The sequence below is a fragment of the Oryzias latipes genome, chromosome 13 (genome assembly GCF_053564925.1).
Source record: "Oryzias latipes strain Hd-rR chromosome 13, Olatipes_Hd-rR_3.1".
NCBI classification, from domain to species: Eukaryota; Metazoa; Chordata; class Actinopteri; order Beloniformes; family Adrianichthyidae; genus Oryzias; species Oryzias latipes.
Genome location: NC_136249.1, coordinates 17,020,684 through 17,044,016, shown reverse-complemented (window position 1 = coordinate 17,044,016; position 23,333 = coordinate 17,020,684). Strand labels below are relative to the sequence as shown.

The following is a 23,333-nucleotide window of genomic DNA, read 5'->3' as shown; positions in this document are numbered from 1 at the left end:
ATTTAAATAATTGGGTTTCATGTAGTGACGGTTGGAGGTAAATGTGGAGGGTCACTATAACCTCAAAGGGTGACAAAGAAAATGTGTATTTTGCTTGAATTTCACGATGAAGCTCTTTGTGTAGATGGTGTTTGGCCTTAAAGTTTTGTTTATGTATCTCGTCCAAAACCTTTTGCCTTTGTAACATGCATCCGTATGGGGGGTGTGACCCGTCTAGGGCCTGCAGATTTTGGGTTGCCCGGCTCTTGGAGGGTCAAAGAGAGGCGTGGCCGCATCTTAACCCTAATGTAATGACAGACTACTGTACCTTTTCCGTCGTTTATTCAATTTGCGAAATATTCCACCAGATTGTAAATGAGCTTTACGGGGTTATAAAACACTACTGCACAGTAGTAAAGTGCTTACAATCAAAGTAAATCAGCTAATGCTGATGTTTAAGAAAGTGGCTTTTCATATCAGCATTGGGCCATTATGAAAAGCTGCTTTTCTCCATGTTAAAATCAGCTGATTCACGGTGATCCTTTAAACAGCCGAAGATTTATAGAATGTCACTGAGAACGTGTTATTTAGGTGAAGTTGGTGACATCTCTGGTGGTAACAGGTTAGGGGGAGCGCAGTTGTGTCTTTCAGTTCCCTCGAGGCTTGTACGATCGCCTCAAGGGCGTCATGAAAATGAAACAAATCATCGTTGTACATGTGGCAAATGTATTTTTAAGACTGATGGAAGTTGCATGTATGTCATTTACCGATGAGGCTGTCGAACATTGTCGTAATAACACACTTTGGTCGTTAACAAAAGGTGAGTACTTGTCCCACGCAAATTATGAATGCACAGGGCCTGCACATGATACGCAAGTGCCTGTTAGACATTCACACAAACTATACTGTTTAATTTTCTCATTTCTAGCAGTAGGCTGCACACAAGGAGCACACAATTGTCATGTGAACAGCACTAACAGACTCCTTGTAGAGTCTGCAGGATTTGGGGGGATTAAAAACAGAAAAATCTGTATAACACTCCTGTGTCTCACCTACTTCTCCCCGCACTTACCATTGCGTGTTGCATAAGATTTCACTACAACCTGTCGCCTGCTGGGTTCACTGTGCGGTCTAGGATGTTGATATTTTGCACGGACCACATAAATGTTTTCCCAGATTTTACCAGCAGACTGCCTCTATCCACCTGTAAGGCCAGTTAGGACTAAGACCCTTGTTACATCTGAATTGTAGCAGCAACAAAGCCTCCTTTACACATGGGTCACATTCGTATCGTCGTACACATTTTCTGCAGTGTTCCTTCAGTGTGGAGGAACACGGTCAACGTTGAAGACATGCTGTAGCCCTCATTATGCTCTGCTTAAACCGAAATCTACTTAAACACACGCATGCTCACCCTCACACTCTAATTGTCAGACCAAGGAGCTAGATGCCGCATGTCTCCAAGGCAACCTAAATTAGTCTCAGCAGGTGTGTGGACATCATGGCTTTGGGTGAGAAGAGGGGCAGAAAGCAGGCATAAACAGATGAGCTGGAGAAAAGTGGGATGCAATGAAAGTTGTGATGGAAAGGAGGAGTGGAGGGGTGCAAATAAGGCCTGTGAGGCAGAGGGGGAGATTAGAGGTGAAGTCAGAGGTTGAATGTGATTAGAGAGGGAGACTGAGGCTGGGGGGAGGAGGGGGGTGAAAGGGTGAGTCAGACGGCAACAACAGTGACTAGGAACTTCGCATGCTGCTTATTGTATGCCAGGTAGAATAAAGGCTGCAACCATTCTGCTGTTAAGCAATACCAGCACAGAACCAGTTACACCTTCAGAGAGACAAGATTACACTTTCTCACACACACACACACGCACACATGCACATGAAATCATTCATTCACAGTGACTTGATGACAGAAGGGTCCAACAACACAGACGGCCCGTGGGTGAGATGACGCACAGAGTCTCAGAAATGCGCGTGCACCTGCTCACATAACAGAACACAGATCTAAAAATACACTCAGAGAAAGAAGCCAGTTCTTGTTACAAGTGTCTGGACGAAAGAAGGAAAATAGTACTTTGTCTGTGTGTGTGTGTGTGCGTGGGTGTGTATGCACACGTTGCATTTGGTGTGGCAGCTCCTGTAGGTGTTGCTTGCAGAACGTGAAAATTCATTTGCATTCTTGTTTATCTGACAACCTCTCCTGCTGTCCACGTCTTCTGTCACCTAAAGTGAGATGTTTCTGCAGTTTTGATAGGAGTGCTGTGGCAGTTTGTATTTTTCATGCATTTAGCAAATCTAACAAATGTTACTTTTAATCCATATTAGAAATATTTCTAAGGATTGTAAGGTTCTCTGGTCCTGCCTAAAATGCATGCAAAGAAGACAAATGAAAGGAGGTGGTGATGGTGATTTAAAGACTATATCAGAACAAACCTAGAGAGTTTCAGTTTAGGGGTGCTTTTATTCCCATGTTCATCTTGTTGAGGTTATTTAAGAAAAAAAGGCTCTTTTTGTGTTGGAAGATATCATTTCTTCTGATGATGGACATCCCTATGTGCTTCATATATGCTGGGTATCATCAGTGTGAAGGGCAGCAGCGTGTATTATTTCATATCAGAGGAGAAGGAAAATGTTTGCATACGGTAAACTTTAAGCATTTAACCCCTTCAGTCCATGTCACCAATTTGCAATATACCAGTTAATCAGGTCTCCATTTAATTCAGCATCACTGTGGACAGAAAAAACACAGAGGAATATTTCTTTTTAAATTGTCGGAAATAAATGCAGGCATGAAGGGGTTAAAAAGGTTTTTGTATCACAGCTACAGCTGGTCAGTTTATGGACAATAATGGTGCTTGGTTAGTGATGTTCATTGTTGTTGGAATTAGTAAAACATTAACCTTCAAAAAAGATTTAACTAATTGTAACTTCATTTAACCCTTTCTCTTACAGCTGTGTTTGTCAAAAGTCATCTGTCACATTTATCTGTTTGGTCAAAACCCAACAAGAACTGAACTCATTGTCATTTCTCAGTGGTTCATAGACTGGATGGCATAGATAGAACGTCTGTCAAACTAACATGTCTCCTTGTCATCCATGCAGTCTGCACAGTCCGCTGTCAGAAGTTCCTGATCTCCCGCGTCGGGGAGGACTGGATCTTTCTCAGCCTGTTGGGACTCGTCACGGCCCTGCTCAGTTGGGGAATGGATTACTGCATCGCCATCTGCGAGGACGGTAGGGTGCAAATTTCTGCATGTGCTGCTAAAAGCCACAGAAAAGTTGAAGAAAAGAAAATTAACTGAAGGACATGAAAGACCTTATCTTAAACTAAACTGAAGTGTTTCTCATTTGTTAGTTTATTTCCTCAGCCTAGAAGAAAGACTGACTTCTACATGTGTGTCCGTGAAGCCTTAGTCACATGCACTCATATGGGGGGGTTGTGCCGTTTGGGTCAACTCCCCATACGAGGGCTGTTCAGGCCTATGGAGGGTCGTAGAGAGGAGCGGCTGAATCTTAAGGGGAGCACAGCTGTGTTTTGCAATTCCCTTAAGACTGTATTGATACCTTAAGGGACGTCATGAAAATGGAACATACCATTGTCATGTTTGTTAAGTGTGTAGTGAAGTAAGGTTTGTAAGGCTAATGGAAGTTGCATACATTTATGATGTACAGGTGATGTTGTTGTACAGTCCCTTACGCCATGTTCTAGTCATTGTCAAGCTGCGACTACTGATCCCCTAGGCCTTAGTCCCAACTGCCCTTATAGGTAAAAATGGTCAAACTTGTATGCCCACACAAAATAGATCGTTGACTACTCGGTGAACCCATAGAGAGAAAATGCTCATACATATTTTTTTTTTCTGTGGGATTGCTGCGGGTTGTAGTGAACACTTATACTAAACGTAAGCAAAAGTAAGGGTGAAATATGTTAGACACAGGCTTGTCGTAGAGATTTTTTTATGTTTTCAGCCCCCCCCTGTGAACTGCACAAGCAGCCTGTTAGTGTTGTTCACATAAGTGCGAAATTAGGAAATTAGTCGGTCAGTGTAAAGTTTGTGTGGGCGTCCTGTGGGCTCACTTATGTATCACCTGCACAACCTGTGTGTGAAGCATTTTCACGCAGCAAGTAGACAGTACTGACCCTTTAGTAAAGACTATAGTGTAGTCAGTAGGACGATGACAATAAACCCCTTCCAACATAAGTACTTGCAGTTCCCATTAGCATTAGAAATACTTCACGATAGACTTCCCATATGCACAACAATGGTTTGTTCCATTTTCATGATGTCCCTTGAGGTGGCTGTACCTTGAGGTCTATGATCTTTAAATTCAGTCAGTCTGCCCCAGGGCAGCTGTGGATAGATTAGTGGTTACCATCACCAAGTATGAATGACGAGTGCATGAACAATGGACAAATTGTAAGCGCTTTGAGCACCAAGAAAAAACACAGATAAATCCTAATCCATTGTTATTATTATTATTTCCTACAGGCCACCTGTGTGCCCCGTACAGATTTGACAAATTATCACACAAATGGTTTTGACAAACCGTATCCACCACATGGATACCCAACAAGAACTGAACTCATTCCCACAGACAGCCCCTATCCAGTCCTGAGCTTTCATCAGTCATTTCTGACATTCATGCACAGTCACTCTTCACCTACAGACCTCAGATTGTGGCTTATACGTTTCCTCTTGCTGTGTGTGTTCACAGCACATAAGTGGATGTATGGTGGTCTGGACAGCAACGTGTTACTTCAGTATCTGGCCTGGGTCACGTATTCCGTGGTCCTCATCACCTTCTCTGCTGGTTTTACACAGATTCTGGCACCACAGGCTGCTGGTAAGAGCTTAACTTTTATTTCAGATGTGTCTCCTGTCAGTCGTTCTTTTTGACTTTTGGAAAATTGAAACCACACATAACTTTGTTAGTTTTCTTTGCAGCTTCTTAGTTTTCACTCTCTAGCACTTAACACCTCCAGGTTCATGTTGCAAGTCTGCAGTAATCTCACTACACTTGTGTGTAATTTCTACTTACTGTAGCAGCACCCAATGTGTCACTCTGCTCCATCTCACAAGACTTCTTCAGTGTAAAGTTAGAAAAGAGGAATTCTTTCTCCATCTTATGCATGTTCGAGCAAATCCAGACATTCAGCTGCTTTTCTGTCTGAATTCAGTGCCGTACAGGTACTTCATCTTGCAGGTAAAGGCGACAACCTAAGAAAGACTAAAGAGATCAACCTTCTCCTGACAATCTGACTATTTTTTAGCTTCTCCTTCAAAGTCTGTCATTTTTCATGCAGTAAACTTTATTTTACATTTCTTCTAATTTCAAGATTGATAGTAAGCCTATAGTTAAGCAAAGCTAAGATGAGTCATGGCTTCCAGAGCTTTCTATCTTCACATAACAGGAAAAACCAAACCTCCTCAGAGCGTGGAGTCAGTCACACGTTCTTATCGTTCTGGCTTCTGCACCACTTGTCTTCAATCATGAATTTAAATGGGTATTTTAGATTTTTGCCAGAGCAGTTCTTTTCCCTTGTAGTGAAGCCATTATCGGTCATTAATCTACCCCCCCCCCCCCCCCCCCCAACTCCTCCTGCAGGTTCAGGTGTTCCTGAAATGAAGACAATCCTGAGAGGAGTGGTATTGAAGGAATACCTGACCTTCAAGACATTTGTGGTTAAAGTTATCAGCCTCACCTTCGCGTTAGGTAGCGGAATGCCCTTGGGCAAGGAGGTAACACTCACACACTCACACCATCAACCAACTCAGCTCCACTATGCTGGTGGTTAAATGCCCAGTTAAAATCTGCATGTTTACTGCTTTAACAAGATATTTCTAGATTTCAAGTGAAACTCGTTTACTAATAACAATCCTAACTTTGTAGTTTAGGGAGTCAGACGGATGTCTTCTACTTTACCAGGCAGATTTGGATCAGATAATGTAAAGTAGTTTGTGTGTGCAGACTGTGCTGCAGCGTTTCTGCTCCCAATTCATGCCAGAGCTTTAACTTCCTCTCGCTGGTGCATCATCCTGTTAATGCTTCCTCTATAATCCTATTGGTTCCACTTTGAACTGCTTCCTCTGAATTTAAATATTTTTTGCAGACTTTTTTCCTGTTGTTTTTTCTTCAGAAGATTGTCTATGTGACTAAATAAGCAGCAGACTAACTGCTGCTCGATCTGAAGCTTCTGCTTCATGCGGTTCTGTTTCTTCTCAGAGTCCCTTTGTGCACATCGCCGGTTTGTGTGCAGCTCTGCTCTGCAAGTTCATGTCTTTATTTGGAGGAATATATGAGGTGGGTCCTTGTCACTGCAGCATATTTCTGCCCACAATTCATCTCTTTATTATTCATCAATTTCTTCATATCTTTGGCGATGCTGGTGTGGATATTCCATTGTGATTTACTCGAAGTTTGGCCTTGCAGGATGTTCACACCAAGTTTTGTTGGTCAAGTTAAGTGATAAAAATCCCGAAGATTTTTATTTTTTATCAGTTCTTCTTTTTTTTTATTTCAGCTTGATCTAAAAAGAGAAATTACACATTTTTTAATGTCAGCCTAGCTTGAAATGGTGACAGAAAATCACAACTCTAACACAAGTGTAACAAAATACAAGATAAAGCAAATTCCAAAGTCTAACATGACTAAATGCCATTAGTATGCTAAAAGCCTAAATGTTAACTCTGCTTTTGGCATTTATTGCACACAAATGAAATACTGCAGCTTAATGTCAGTTTCCAACATTAAGATTTTGCTTTGGCAATATCTAACTGAATATTGTCTTTGGAAAATTATACGTTCAGAATTTTGGTTATTATCTATTTGTTTAGCTCAATGTAAATTAAGCAGGATTTGATTTTAGTCAATTAAACCATAGTAGCTGTTAAAATGTCAAAGACAAAAACATGAAGTGCTAAATCTAAAAAGAAAAGTCTCTCTTAGGAAATATTGAGTATTCTTTTTTTAGATTACTAAAAACAAAAGTACTTTTTTTTATTGTTTGGTAAAAACAAAATTTCAAAATTGCCCTTTGGTCAGGACATCATTCACACCAAAATTTACTGTGATAAAACTTAAGAGCAAAAGATAGATTCAAAATGTGCATCATTCAGACATTGAAAACAACAAATTCTCACATGCACAAACACACACATGCATACACTTGTGCAGAAAACCACGCACTAACTTCTCTTTGTCACTGACATGCTGTTCTCAGGACATCAGTCTAGGTGGAATGAAGGTGGGTACATCATATGGAAGCGATTATGTAGCATAAATAAAAAGCAAAGTCAAAACCAGAAATGCTTTTTCATTTTCAAAATGAAGCTGCATTTTTTGACTAAAAAATAAAATGAAAAAGCAATCCACCAAAATGCTTTTTCATTTCCTTTCTCAACACAGCTTATTCTGTCAATTAAAATTAAAATGAAAATGGTATTTGAAATTTCATTTTCAAGACGTTCTTTGGTAAATGTGTAGCATAATTCATTTAGAAATGTCAAATTTGACAATTAAAATGGATTAACAGAAATGCTTTTTAATTTTCAAAATGAAGCTGCATTTTTTGACTCAAAATTAAAAAGAAAAAGCAATACTTCAAAATGCTTTTTCATTTCCTTCCTCAACCCAGCTTTTTCTGTCAATTAAAATGATAAATAAAATTGTATTGACATTTCATATTCAAAAAGGTCCATGGTAAATGTGTACCAAAATTCATTTAGAAATGTCTAATTTGACATTTAAAATGGATTAACAGAAATGCTTTTTCATTTTCAAAATGTAACTGCATTTTTTGACTCAAAATTAAAAAGAAAAAGCAATATTTCAAAATCCTTTTTCATTTTATACTTAAAACCGCTTATTCTGTGTCATAATTAAAATGAAAATGCAAAGAGGGGATTGCATTTGCATTTTAACATCCACCCTGCGCACCTTGTCGCAATATTCATTTCGAAAAAGCATTAGCAGAGGGGAGGCGGGGCGATGACGTCACTGCTTTCTCTGCGTGTCCGACCGCTGAGCGACACACACGCACCAGGAGCATGTGTTAGTGGCAGAGAAGACGGCTTTGAGTTGGTTGTGAACTTCTGATGAGTTTCCACAGCTTCTCAGCACTACATAGCTGCATGTCCGCCTTCTGCGGTCCTCCTCCTGACGCACCGCGGACAAGCTTTGTTCTTCGGACCGCCAGCTGCCTTCACATAGCGGAGCGCGAAGCTCCGATGATCGAAGGCGGAAATGCTGCTGCGATCTGAGAAACCATCATATGAATTTGTGTTTCCAGGAGTGTCCAGAACAAAATAAAGACTGATGTAATTCCCACATATTTACAAATTTATCTGCAGCTTCGCGCGGAATTTGCTGTTTGATGACAGCTGGAACCGCGGTCAAGTGAGCCGACATCTGCGGAAGTGCGGTCACGCCAGCTGTCACTGACTTTTAGAATGCGCGTTTACATCATAGTTTACGGTACACACACCCAGTGAGCTGGAAAGAAGGCATAAAGCGCTGATATCACCCATGTCACTGTTATACCCATTATAGAAATGACATGTACTGCACTCTGAAATAAATGAGTTATTGCATGCCCTGTATCGTTATTTGATGTACAAATGTATTCATTTGGATTGCATGTCTGTTTATTCCATAATAAACTACCAGAAATAACGTGTTTTGTCTGAAATATAATCAATCAGACAGATTCTAAAAGTGAGATTCAACACCCACAAGAATGTTTTGTGGGTTGTTGAGCATGACATGGAATGGAATCAAGCAGAAATGAAGAAACTCAAAGTAAAATCACATCTGGTCCTGTCAACTCTTTCTAAAGTTGCTACATTTAAGGTGACGCAAAACTTTCACTGGATTATTGTTGGTAATGATGTTCTCTAACATCACAGCAAGTTTGATGAAAAATGACTGCAGAATATTAGAGAAATTAAAGTTATAGTTCTCCTAAGCATCCTGCCTTTATAGTTAAACTAAAACATTTGAACCATCCAAAATACTCCTTCATCAAAAGGTGACGCAAAATTTTCACTGGAATATTGTTGGTATTGATGTTCATGACCATCACAGCAAGTTTGAAGAAATTTGACTGTAGAAAAATACAGATATTGACATTGTATACCAATTCTGGCCTCCTCATTTATAGTCAGAATAGAACATGTGAACCATCCAAAATACTCCTTTATCAAAGGTGACGCAAAACTTTCACTGGAATATGGCAGTAATGATGTTCACTAACATCACAGCAGGTTTGAAGAAAAATTATTGCAAAAAAATACCCTGTATTTACCTAATATGGAGGTTAATAAACATGTTATACTCCGAATGAGGAGGCCAGAATTGGTATACAATGTCAATATCTGTATTTTTCTACAGTGTGTGGGAATTACATCAGTCTTTATTTTGTTCTGGACACTCCTGGAAACACAAATTCATATGATGGTTTCTCAGATCGCAGCAGCATTTCCGCCTTCGATCATCGGAGCTTCGCGCTCCGCTATGTGAAGGCAGCTGGCGGTCCGAAGAACAAAGCTTGTCCGCGGTGCGTCAGGAGGAGGACCGCAGAAGGCGGACATGCAGCTATGTAGTGCTGAGAAGCTGTGGAAACTCATCAGAAGTTCACAACCAACTCAAAGCCGTCTTCTCTGCCACTAACACATGCTCCTGGTGCGTGTGTGTCGCTCAGCGGTCGGACACGCAGAGAAAGCAGTGACGTCATCGCCCCGCCTCCCCTCTGCTAATGCTTTTTCGAAATGAATATTGCGACAAGGTGCGCAGGGTGGATGTTAAAATGCAAATGCAATCCCCTCTTTGCATTTTCATTTTAATTATGACACAGAATAAGCGGTTTTAAGTATAAAATGAAAAATCATTTTGAAATATTGCTTTTTCTTTTTAATTTTGAGTCAAAAAATGCAGCTACATTTTGAAAATGAAAAAGCATTTCTGTTAATCCATTTTAATTGTCAAATTAGACATTTCTAAATGAATTATGCTACACATTTACCATGGACCTTTTTGAAAATGAAATGTCAAATACCATTTTCATTTTAATTTTAATTAAGTGACAGAATAAGCTGTGTTGAGGAAGGAAATGAAAAAGCATTTTGGTGGATTGCTTTTTCATTTTATTTTTTAGTAAAAAATGCTTTTTCATTTTCAAAATGAAAAAGCATTTCTGGTTTTGACTTTGCTTTTTATTTAAGCTACATAATCGCTTCCATAACATCAAGGAATGTTTAGCATTTATCATTAAGGCTACACAAACACATTTTTAAATGATCAGTTTTTTTCAGTTTTGCATGGAGATTATTTTGTCTTTTGTGTTTTTCTTTCTTTCTTTTTTTTTTGACGGGTTTTGAATGTTTGTCAGGTTTTTTAGTGACTGACATAGAACTCAGGAGGAAGCTCATCGACTGGATCAGAATGGTTCAGTCTACTGCGTAAACCAGACATCAGTAAACGGGTCGTAATAAACCGGCATGAATTAAAAGGCTGCGTCTGCGCTGGATCCTTGTTACGTGCTAATACCTCAACATGTCCCATGTTTATGGAATACAAATGCGATTGAATTCGATGGAGAATTGCACCGCCTCGTTTTGGGTTTAGGCCGTTGATCACATGTTTGGGTTTCAGAACGAGTCCAGGAACATGGAGATGCTGGCAGCTGCCTGCGCTGTGGGAGTGAGCTGCTGTTTTGCCTCTCCGATCGGAGGCAAGTCTCCACAAAAAGAAACTCAAATCAAATCTGTTACTTTCTGTGAAATTCATACAATGTAGCTTCATGATTTACAACATCTGGCCATGGAACTAATGAAGCTTTTCATCAAAGGTTTATATTGGACAAGTTAGTGAAGCTAACATCTCTCCCCCCTTTGTAATCTACAATAAATCGTCTTGTATTCTGGGACAAATGTCTCTACATTTACTTCCACTGTGTTTGATCAGATCATTTCCTGCTCACTCTGACTTTAAAAAAGCTGTTTGAAAGCAACTTTCACCCTCAGCTGACAGGGAAAATGCTGGTAACTGATTTATTTACGCCTATTTATTAATTTGTGTTTTAGGTGTTCTGTTCAGCATTGAAGTAACCTCCACATTCTTTGCTGTGAGGAACTACTGGAGAGGGTTTTTTGCAGCCACGTGCAGCGCGTTCTTCTTTAGACTGCTGCCTGTTTGGAACAATGATGAAGGTGAAGGATACATGTTCCCAGCTCTGTGTGCTTTTGTTCTTCATCCAAGTGAGCCATAACATTGTGATGACCCACCTTAACATGGCACCATTGGTGTTCCACCACTGATGACCTCAGATCTCTTCAGACAGTCTCTGCAGTTCAGTTTTTTTAAACTTTAAATCTGTATTTTCATGTTGGGGAAAAAACATGTTGTTTTTTTTTTTTCTCAAAGAGCCACAACTTTAGCTTCAGATCCCATCTGTCACTTTCTAGAACCTTTCAGGAAAAAAGAAATGAGAATTTTTTTTGGGAATTAAAGTTGTGTCTTCTTGTTCTGTTTCTGCAGAGACCATCACAGCGCTGTATAAAACTCACTTCCGCTTAGACTTTCCCTTTGACCTCCGGGAGCTTCCTGCTTTCGCCGTCATTGGGTAAGTTCTCCTCTAACTTGGAGAAACATCTAACCGTTCATGGGTTCAATTTTAATGTTACCACCAGAGATTTCTAAGACCCAAAAGTTGTCAAACATGTTAAATCCACAGCTTTCAAGCATTTTATGAACTTCTCGTCCTTTTTTTCCTTCAATCTTTCTCATTCAGATGAAAGCAGCTTAGGCCTGTCTTCAGGCTCCGCTGTTTTCTGACTCCTTTTAAACTTTTCTCGGTGGGTGCTCATGGGTCTCATCGGGGGCTGCTGCAGATCAGCTTCCATTTTCTTTGCCAAAAGCTGTCGAGCATCAGAGCTTTGTTGGTGTCTCAGTCAGCTTGTGCTGCTGCTGCTGCTGCTGACAGGATGTCATGGCGTAATTTCACAATGTCCCACTTACTGCTTATTGCGCCTTAAGGCGGAGCGCATGCACAAATGCAATCTCATGCTGGACAGTAATGATTCACAGATGAGGCCACGGTGGATCACATCGCACAGTTTCTCACCGATCCACACCTTCCAGCTCGTTTGCTCTTCTTCCTTTTAAGGCTTCAAGCTTAAACCTGAGAATCAAACACTGCATTATTTAAAGCAGCAAAGCACAGATGCAATTAGTACAAAATAAGTTTAGGTTATTTTTCCCTATTTAGGTTATATTTTCTAGTATACTCATTTGTATGATCAGATTTGATCAAAAAGTGTTTGCCTTTTATGTATAAAAGATTATGTAACAATCACAAAAAGTTATATATTTAAGATTACTTTATTTCTTTATCAAAAATATTCTTTATCAACTCTGAAAATAACCCTATTTAAACCAGCAAAAGAAAAAGTTCTGGATTTTAGCAGGATTTTTACATACTTTAAAGTTTTGGAGTATTTGTGTCTTTGATGGAGGCTTCAGCTCGCTGACATGCAGCAGTCGTATTCTTCTCCTTGTTGAGCATAAAAGACTTGATATCAGTAATGTGTCCTTTTTTTCAATTTCAGTCTATTTTTGTGATGTTTCAGCTTCAGAAATGCTTCTGACATGAATGCATGTCGTCTGACATGTGCCGTTTTCCTGGTTACAAAGTCCACCTCATAAAAAAAAAAAAAAAAACGAAATCCCGTTTTTTAGATGTAATTTAAATATTTCTATCTGAAGGAACATTTTCATTAAATGCAGTAAAGCCGACACCAAGTGTTTTCTTCACGCTGCAGCAGGGGGCAAAGACTCCGCCCTCCTCCTGCTCATTATTTATTCAGAGGTATTTGATGAAATGAATAATGCAGGAAGTTCATATTAAAAGCATTAGGTTGTCTCGTCGTTTTTCTGTAAAACTTCTCTATTTCTCTCTTCACTGTCATTGAAGACGACTTCCTTTGAGCATTTCAAATAATATTTTTTATTGTCCTGTATAGACCTGAGAGTTTTCTGCTCTCCCAGTCTTTCCTCAACTCTTTGCTTAGGTTTTCCCATTTTTCATATTATTCCTCTTTTCCATTTTATTATTTTGCTCTTTTATTATAAATGTCTTCTCAGTTCCATCTCTCTTGTCTTTCACTCATCTGCTCCTTGCTGTGAACATTTTATGACTTAATATATCATATTGCTGGTATCTCTGACATCCAGTACATTAGAGCATCATTACATTTACATAATTTTTTTACTGGCTAAATGTATGGAGAAAGCCTTTAGAGGGAGTTTAGCACTGAAATGAGTGGAGATTATCATATTTATTGCACCCAGTTTATTTCAAATGTATGTAAAGTCTTGTTTTAAGTCTTTTCTGTTTCTTCACAGGATTGCCAGTGGTTTCGGGGGGGCTTTGTTTGTTTACCTGAACCGGCTGATTGTACAGTTCATCCGCACACAGAAGACCATCAATCGTTTCCTCATGAAGAAGTAGGTAAACCAGGAGGAAGGTGGTGTCGGTGTGTTTTTTAAAGGGTCATTCTGTTCAAATGTGCCCCCCAGCTGTGCCAATGGTATTCATCCTCATTCAGCTGTGCATGCACAGGTAGAAAATGGATTCATTGACCAACGCAGCTTCAGCTCTGCTCTACCGTTCTGTTTGTCAGTTTGTGTGTTTTGCATCGGAACTGTTTTGCCATGAAGACAAGTATTTTATTGTAATTTGACAGCAATGCACATTTCCTATTTAGGACTGCGTGTTCAATTGTGCTTTCCCCCCACATCACAGTAAAAGAAGTTAATGACTGAACCTCACAAATGGAAAAAAATCCCCTTTTTGTCTGTATTTCTCTTCTTCATGTTTGTTTCTCCTTGCTTTCAGGCGTCTGCTATATCCAGTTCTGGTCACTGTAATCATCTCAACTCTAACGTTTCCTCCTGGCTTTGGACAGTTTATGGCTGGACAGGTACAACATGAAAAATAATCAATGCTGGATAAAAAATGTCCAAAGAGGTGGCAGGAAGTACAGTGAAAATCCCTTGAGAGCTTTCAGAAAAGAGGATTCTGTAAATATGGTGGAGATGGTGGAGGAACGGCTGACGGACTTTTTCATGTTCTTTACCAAATCAGCTCGAATACCTGCACAGATGTTCTCCTAAATGAAGGCAGGCTCTGTCTGTGGTACTTTTCACATTTTCCCTGTGCTTTGACCTCTGAACACACATTCTTCTTCTTTGTTTTAGTAAAATGTTCTTATTTTCTGTCCAGTTGCCAACCGGCGTCTTAGTTTCTCTCCTCTTAGCTCAAAAAGCTCATAGGATTGCCACAAGAAATCTCAGCGGCTTCTCTTTAAAAATACACACAGCAGGTGTGCAGCATGCATAAGACAGGCTGCCCGTGGCAGTGAACGCTCTGATATAAATATTTGATTGTGTCCAGCTGCACAGCACAGACCAGCAGCAAGACATCGGCAGAGTTGCTGCTCAACACAAAAGTGTTTGGGACAGAAAGTGAGACTCGCACGTAGGAAAGCATTTCTTTGATAAGAGATTTTTTCCAAAATTTCAACTAAAATGTTGGAATTCCAAAATTACTTCCTAACAAAAACTTTACACCTCTAATCATGAAAACAGGTTGTTAGTTCTCTCTGATCCAAATCCTTCTTTTCATGACTTGTATTTGTTTTTAAAATCAGGGTTGTTTCATGTTTCCAGTCAGGTTTAGGAAAAGCATATGCAGTGTAGTATGAGGCTCTGCAGGGATACACGAATGCAAGGCCTGACATTTCTGCTTACACGTGGTCAGATATTCAAATAAAAACCTTCTACAAGAGAGCAAGAGAAGTTCCTTATAATAAACTTGAAATGTAACCAATTTAAGTTGTATATTACAAACCAACATATTACATTGAGGGATTATCAGTGTAATCCCAGATTGTGCAATTTAAGGTCGATTTTGGAGATGAATTAATTCGGCTATTATTAGTTTTTTATTTATTTATTGAGTCTTCTGTTCCACATGTCAACCCTGCAGCCTGCTATGAGGGATCAGCTCCTCTCCTCTGACTCATATACTGTATTTGTGTAATTATAAACATGTTTCATTATGAAATGAGAGCTTCAACAGTCTGTCCATCACAAACGCCTCCACCATCATCACTCATACATGCAGATTGCTGTTCAGCTTTGGCTCCTAATAAGAGGATGATTCAGGCTTTTAAGGCTCTGCCCACACCGGACCAATTCTTTCTCTTTTCAATGCCTCTTCCACACTCATCACATCATCATCACATCATCATCAGCATCAGTCCTGAAGTGAGACGCAGTTTTCCCTCAGAACTTGCTGCCTGACTGTATCAGAGAACTGGACTAATGTAATGTCACCTTTAGAAAATACCGTAGTTTACTTCTGGCTCCAACCAAATAAGGTCAATTTGGTCACCATTCTTCTCACCACACAGATGCTCCTATGTTGGAACCAGACATCATCAGTAAGCAGTGATCGGTCCGAGTCTGCCTGAGTCAAAGTTTCTATGGCAACCGTCTATCACCAATCACAGTGAGCTTGTTGGAAGGCCACACCCCTTCCAGTTAAAAGCGGGTCACATTTTTTTGTGTTTTAAATGTTGGACGTGGGGGCCAGCAGGCTCCAGCTACTTTTTTTCTGATTGGTCAGTTTGTAAATTGAATCACATGAACTACAGAAAAAAATATAATGAAGAAAATTGAATTATCACGAACATGTTAAAAAGCAGAGCAGAGGAAAGCAAGAATGTTATTCTGAGAATGACTAATACCTGTTTTTTTTTCTCAATAGAAATCAATGGGATTTAAGCTCTTTGGAGCCAGCGAGTACTTTTTCTTTGGAATACCGGGGGGGGGGGGGGTCACTCAGTCCAGTTCTCTCTTATAGTCAATGGTGGTAAGTAGTTGTGTGTAGGCTGCAGCAGTTACTGTAATTAGAAATTGAAAAAGGATTTTTCACAGAAAAATTACTTAGACATACTTGTTTTGGATACTTTACATCTGTCAGAGTAGCACCGATTGAATGAATGATTTCTTTCAAGTTATTTTAAAACCGGAAAATAAAAAGGAAAAATTAATTTGCTTGAATATATCACATCTATTTGGGATTATAATTCATGAATGTATTAGAAATTAAATAAAAAGTGATAATTCTTACTAGAAATAAGTACTTCTAATCATAAATGGACATATTTGCACTCATACAAACAGCACACACACACAACACATAGAATCCATAAAATATTACGGTTGTCAAATGGAGTTTAAATTGCTTAAAAAGGCATAAAAACTAAAAAAACGATACCCTGGTTAACACGAGTAACTATGAAGACCCCGTATCATGCACAAACCTCCAACATGTGATAAAGACCGAGGGAGACGTTTATATGCAAAAGATTATGTTTAAGCTCAAGTGAAGCACAACTACTACAGTTTTCATGTGATCATCTCGCTGTACTTTGGTTTGTAGCTAACGCAAAAGGAGTCTCTGGTGACTCTGCTGGACAACCGAACATGGGCCAAACAAGGCATAGCAGAGGAGTTTGACTACATCGGACACTCCCAAGCCTGGATACACCCGCAGGTGAACGTCTTCGTCACCTTGGTCCTGTTCATCGTCATGAAGGTAAGAACAAGGATCCAATAGAAAAACGACAACATTTTTCTCTCTTTATATAACCATCTGCCTGTTACTCCACTGGTTCTTACCATGTCTTAGCTTCTGTGTTTTTAAATATAATTTAACTGTTAAGACAATAATGTGTTGAAATCCCAGCACTATTATGTGAGGGGAAATGAAGTGAATTGCACATCTACAGTTAATGTTTCCGCTGTGCTGTGATTATTTCACCTTGATATCTGCAATATAGTGTGGTTTATAGATTAATCACTGCAGTATTTTCAGTGCAGGATTTTTGTAGCTGTAATGAAAAAGCTAAGGTCTGTGCTGCCTGCAGAAAAATAATACAGAAAATCCAATTTCTATAGTATCACCACTTTGTGTGACTTGGTGGAAACACTTCACACTTTGGTGTTATTGACTCATTATTTGTGGATTCTGTCTGTTGTAGAAATGTTGTAGAAAATTGAACTTTTGATCCTCGACCCATGAATCTCAATTTTTTTAAATTTAACATCTTGAGCATTAATGAATTAAAAAAGTATGTTGTAAAGTATGTAAATAAGCATTAAAACAAGTGATTTTAGACCGAGCTATGCACTTTTGAAATATGCTGCTAAATTCTTCAAATTAAAGAAAAAAACAGATTTTATGAAGTCAAAAAAATTGTAATCGGCTGCATTTGCATCCCGCTTTAAACATTTTACAATAAAACCACGGAAGCGCATAAAAAAACCAGTCACAACTGAAAGAAAAATGTACATATTAAGTGTTCTGGAAAATGTGCAGAAAAACAAACGATCTTCCTTTGCTGAAAAGGTTTTGAGTTGAGTCACTGCTATTGTTTCTTTAGCCACAAAAGAAGATGACACACTCAGCCTTTTGACTCTAAATGCCTTTTACTGCATGTCAAAAGCATGTCAGAAGACACAAATTATTGTGTCTTCAGAAGACACAAATTATTGTGTCTTCAGAAGACACAAATTATTGTGTCTTCAGAAGACACAAATTATTGTGTCTTCAGAAGACACAAATTATTGTGTCTTCTGAAGACACAAATTATTGTGTCTTCTGAAGACACAAATTGTGTCTTCTGCCTAACACTTTTCAACGCCCTACGATTTTATTCACATTTAGTGAGGACTGCCGTCAATTGTTGTCTCTGCAATTATATATTTGAACTTTTATTTTAATCTTAATTTAGTAATTTTATTTCAAACCATCTGTGACATTTGGCTGGGACATGCATAACCTTAAATGTACATGAATGTTTTAAAAAAATACATTTCTTTTTATAAGATCTTAATAAGGAGTAGGGGTATGGATGTCTATTAATGAAGTTGTTTTTGATTAAAAACTTACTGTTTATTGCAATCAGAATTTCAGAAAGAAAGCAGGCTTGGAATTATAGGGATAGTGGTCTTTGATATTGTTTCCTGCTGTTTTTCATTGGAAAGCCCTCTTTTAACCCAGGTGGAAAGTCATTTTAAATAAACAGTATATACTTCTTAAGTCACCTGGGAACAAACGAGCTTTGTTAAATTTTCTGTCAAATGACTTACTCAAACACTTGGTTCATCGCACATCATTCGCACATCATTCGGGTCGTGCCAACAGCACTGCTGCTCATAAACTCTTTTTACCGTCAATGTCCAGACACAGCAACACTTACACGAATACATGAGGGGAGGTGTGTTTACTGCATCTGTTGGCTCCACAGTCCTGTAAAGCTTGTGCTCTCCGCCCCACTGTCCTGTCTGGGGGTCCAGAGGCCGGTTTACCCCTGCAGCTGGGCCAGATGCCAGCAGCAGAGCGATCACAAGAGCCATATTTTGGGGCCAAATAGACTCATGGACTGTCCAACTGGTCCGCTGTGAGAACACTCTTAAGCCCGGGTACCTGCTGATGCACAGGGAGGTTGTGTTCTATATATAGACCATTCAGTTAATTTGTGGAACTTTGGTTCTTGTAAATGCCATGTACCATTGTTAGGGGTCTGTCAGAAAGAAAGTCTTTAATCCAATGGTTTTACTTGATGGTTGAAACTCAGAGGTTTTGCAGCCTAGCTGCTAAAGAAAATGACATTGATTGTGCAGCTGCATGCAGTGGAAAATCTAAAACTGACTGGGTTGATTCGGAGAAATTCTGGGGAAAAAAGTTGCCTTCCAGTGTGAAAAACCCAATGACATCTAGTCAGGGTGTCGGAGTGTGATGTCGGGTTGTAGATTTGGGAGCAAATCAAAAGGAAGCAATGAGGGTGTTTGAGGGAGATTTAGCTGAAAGGGTTTTAAAAAAGTACTTGTGTCTCTATCTGTGTTGTATGAAAAGTTCTTAAATAGGATTTTGAAGGTTTTATTTCATTTTATGTCACAATTCTTCCTCTTTTTTTAATCACCTAATTTCCAAATCTGCGCACACAGAAATTAATTACAAAGACACACAAACCTGGAAGCTAATTTGCATGCTTATTAGTTAAATGCTATTTTTAGTGATGTGTTATCATACGCAGGTGTGTGTGTGTGTGTGTGTGTGTTTGTGTGTTTGTGTGTGAGATGACAGCCACGTGACCCTGATCACATTCAGTTGTCTCTCTGTGTCTGCCACAGACTGACTGGAAGTTGGAGGCTCTGTAATTGATGTGGGAATAAAACTATGACCCCTGAGGATCCTAAAGGCCCCCGGGGCAATACACCGTCCTCTGAAAGTGACACACATAAGCCGAGGGCTCCCAGCTGGCTGACAAATCAGAGTATAAATGTCTTGGCTAGTGCGTCATTACCTATACCCTTGGTACTGGTCCTTCACGTCTCTCTGCCTCGGATGCACCTGTTGAACTCGATGCACTCCAACACAGCAGCTGCTCCATTACACTGCTGCTCGAAGCTGATGATATACCAGTGTTTTGATTCAAACCGTCAGGTGATAGTTCCATATTTAGTTCATAACTGAAGCTTTAGTGGTGGAGCTGCAAATGCTAACAGGAGGACATGAATATTGAAGTTATGTAGAAGTCATTGGCGGATTGTCTCAGACACACAATGGAGAGATGCGCAAAAAACACAAGTTACACGTTTCGTGATCATCTCAATGGTCACATTAATTTTCACATAAATAGCAAAAACCACAAAAATGAAAAAAAGAAGTCCAGTTAGCTGCGAAGATGGTCTGAGTAACTCATAACTTAAGTTGAAATAATGAAATTTGGGTTTTCTTTGTTTGAAAAAGGTTTTGACTTTTCAGAGTTCAGTTATGTGAATTTAAAGTATAGCTGCAAATTTGATTTGTGTTTCAATGAAAAACAATCTTTTTAGACCAATAAAATATAATTTAGTGAAGCTTCTTCTTGCCAGAGGATTAAATGATCTGTCTATCTGGTTCAGCTTTAAAATTCCTGCACAGTAACTGCTAACAGTGTGGAGTGTTTTAGTTCTGTGAACAACCCATTAATGGGTGGTGATGGGCTGTGAAGTGACCACCCATGTCCCTCTGTGAGCAGGTGACTATTTCACAGCTATTTCTGCTAAATCCTTTGACCTTTGGCTTCTTGTTGCTGCAGATCTGAAAGCTAAATCCTGAACTTCTGTGACAGGCAGTTATGCTGACTGACTGGCCTAAAGAATTGAGTGTAATAATAATATTAAGTTTCCAGTTTTCATTGTTGTTGAATGAAGACCTTTAGTAAGCAGATTCAACATTTTTTATTTGTTTTTATTTTAAATTTATTCATTTCTAGCAGTTTTCTTAAATGAGTTTAAGTCAACAAAAAACTGAGAAGTTAACTTTTTCTGCAACTTTGACTCTCGTTTGGTTGTTTTATTATTGTGTTTTAGTTAGGCTCAAATTGCTATTGTATTTTTTTTATGTCACTAATCTCAGGTGATTTTTGTTTTTTAAATACAGTTTCCACGTTTAGTGAAAGTGTTTTACTCTTACACAGATTAACGGCATTTTTAAACTGTTTTTCATTATTTTCTCTTAGTTTGGGCCGCAGGCGTCCAGATACTCACCTGTACTTAGGTATTATTTCTGTTCAGCATCATCAATATTCATATTCATTTTCCAAATCGGATTTGGGCCTGTGAGCTAATTACCTTGTTCGTCTAGAATAGTAAAGGCCTGAAGCAACAGTGAAATTTATAATTAAAGCCATCATGAAAATTCATGTGTCTAATATGGTATTTAAAAAAAATAAAAGTAGCTTTATGTGGTTGAAAGAGCTTCATGTAATCATTTCTGTTTATGCCTGAAATCTCCCTGCCATAGGTATGGTTCTTTGTTCAGATTGGCTAATATATTGAGAGAATGGAGATGAAGGTCAGAGTGCAGTCTTTGTTCTGATTGGATAGTTCAACAAGTTTAATGGAGGGAAAATACGGTAAACAAGTTTATAGTCACCTGTGGTCACCTGTGCCTCCTCCACCTTTACTTTACTGCTCGAGCAGGTGGAGCAGAGGAAGCTGCTGAAGCTCCACCTTCTTCCAAAGGTGCAAATGTGTTAGAAGCTTCTGTTATAAAACAAAATATTCAGACAAATTTTAGCTGTTATTTCTGTTTACCTTCCAAAAAGTGAGTGAAAACAGAGAGGTAATGTAAACCAAGGCCTTCCTGTCCATCATAGAAGTTTAGTTTCTAAGGTTGAGGTGAAGTAACTTTTGAGTATTACATTCTGAAGCAAAAATTCTGAAGCAAAAAGAAAAAAAGCTTAGAATCTGTTATTTACATAAGAATAAAAAGCCGATTGTGTGAAAGAAACAATAGGTGTCATTGTAGGACGTGTGTTCTCAAGTTTGTTATGAACCTTCATAGTTTTTTATTGTTTTTTTGTACTTTTTCTCTGTGTTGATGATGATTATGATAAATTAAAAATAATTATTTCATTTGTATTTTATATATGAGCCAAGAAGCAATTGGTCAACTTTCCAGACGATTGTTTCATTTCAAACGTCAATGCAGTTTTTTTTAAACCTTGACAGCTTTTCCAAAGCTCCCACTTGTTGTTTTTGATGAACACACTCACACAAACACGCATTAGTGTGTACTCATTGACTGTGACTTACAGAAATTGTCAGACCTGGTATTTTCTCTTTGTTACCTAATTAAACTTCCTGTCACCTCGTCTGACAGTGTTGGCCAATCAGCGGCGCTCACTTATTACCTGGGCTTTATTTCAGGCTCTTTGTGGAATAAATAGCCAATGTGACAGTTCAATCTAACCCCAGCGGTGAGCTTTGCATGACCGCCCCCTCACTGCTGCCGGAGGATTTCATTCAGCTATCATCTGGGGGCACGCAGGATGGTTCTTGGAGGTTTATTGAAATGCCAGGCTGTTCTTTGGTTTATTATCTTCTGCCTTTCCTGTTTCTCCCTTACAGTTCTGGATGTCAGCCCTGGCCACCACCATGCCAGTGCCCTGTGGAGCGTTCCTGCCTACCTTTGTCATAGGTAAAAAGCAAATGATGAGAGTATTAAAGGAGAGAGTCTGCGTCTTCTCCTGGGAGCGGCCAGATTGAAATGTGTTATTTGAAGAAGAAAAGACACCCACTCAGTGTCAGCAGGGGGGTGAGGAGGCAAAACAGCAATTCTCTAATGAGACAAAGTTCATGCTTTGCTTTTCAGGCAAAGGCCTGTTAGTGTGCATGATTAGACAAAAGTCCAAACAGAGACCAATTTAAAGGCAATAACATGTTTGTGTTTATGAAAATAATTTCCGGTCAAAACACAGCAGAAATCTTTGATACAAAACTAATTTACACTATTAAACAACAAACTAGCCTGCCAGAGTAGTTGCCATAGAAACGGTGTGTCAGACCAATTCGAACGAATCACTGCTTACCAACGACATCTGGTACCAACATGGAGGTGTCCATATAGCAAAAAAGTGGCGACTAAATTGACTTAATCTGGTTGGAGCCAGAAGTAAACAATTTTCTTTTAGTGATGCCACACTCACTCACTGCAGTTCCTTTAAGTCAGTGTTTCCCAAACTGGGGGGCAGGGGGGGCGCGGTGGAGTTTTTTTTCCATACTTTATTGACAAACGACATAATACAATAACAATGTGAATGTCTCATGGGGAATTGAAATGTGTACATATTGCAGAAAAATATAAGAAATAAAACAAAAAGTATATAAATATATACACATACATATACAACATAAGACAAAAATAATTATTACTCCAAAAATCTTTGGGGTTTAATAAATTTTAAATCTTTCAAAAATTAATTTAGTTGGAATTGCTTTTTGGTTTTGCAGACGTTTGATAATGGTACATTACTGATTGATTTCACTCAAAAACTGCTGGAAATTAGGTTTGGAGTTTGACCATTTGGCTTTACGGATATGGAATTTTGCCAATAATAAAAACAATTGTGTAATGAAGATACAATCTTTGTGTACTTTGGCATTAAGGTAACCCAGAATAATGTCTTTATCTAAAAATGTAACAGTTTGTGTAGTTATATTTCCAATATAGTTTCCCACTTCAATCCAAAACATATTAGTATGTCTGCAGTCCACAAACAGATGATAAATAGTTTCCTCCTGAGTTCCACAGAATGAACAAAACAGGTCCATGTCCACAACAAATCTACTCAAATCTTTTTTGGTAGGATATATCCAATTCAATATTTTGAAGGACACCTCTTTTATTTTGTTATTTAGACAGTATTTATTGCTAATAGTCCAAGCATAGGT

General features: G+C 38.9%; 1 protein-coding gene across 3 annotated transcripts in view; it reads left to right on the top strand.

Annotated features, from left to right (window-relative positions):
- The window catches only part of LOC101162182 (chloride channel protein 2), a 97,311-nt gene that overhangs the window by 29,309 nt on the left and 44,669 nt on the right, over nucleotides 1–23,333 (top strand). For all 3 annotated transcript variants that reach the window (XM_023961539.2, XM_023961538.2, XM_078956541.1), the window contains 11 exons: nucleotides 3,084–3,215; nucleotides 4,698–4,826; nucleotides 5,589–5,722; nucleotides 6,207–6,284; nucleotides 10,632–10,710; nucleotides 11,063–11,188; nucleotides 11,517–11,601; nucleotides 13,383–13,484; nucleotides 13,876–13,960; nucleotides 16,489–16,644; nucleotides 22,011–22,080. In XM_023961539.2, the coding sequence (XP_023817307.1) occupies nucleotides 3,084–3,215; nucleotides 4,698–4,826; nucleotides 5,589–5,722; nucleotides 6,207–6,284; nucleotides 10,632–10,710; nucleotides 11,063–11,188; nucleotides 11,517–11,601; nucleotides 13,383–13,484; nucleotides 13,876–13,960; nucleotides 16,489–16,644; nucleotides 22,011–22,080 (1,176 nt within the window). The remainder of the gene's footprint in view (nucleotides 1–3,083; nucleotides 3,216–4,697; nucleotides 4,827–5,588; nucleotides 5,723–6,206; nucleotides 6,285–10,631; nucleotides 10,711–11,062; nucleotides 11,189–11,516; nucleotides 11,602–13,382; nucleotides 13,485–13,875; nucleotides 13,961–16,488; nucleotides 16,645–22,010; nucleotides 22,081–23,333) is intronic.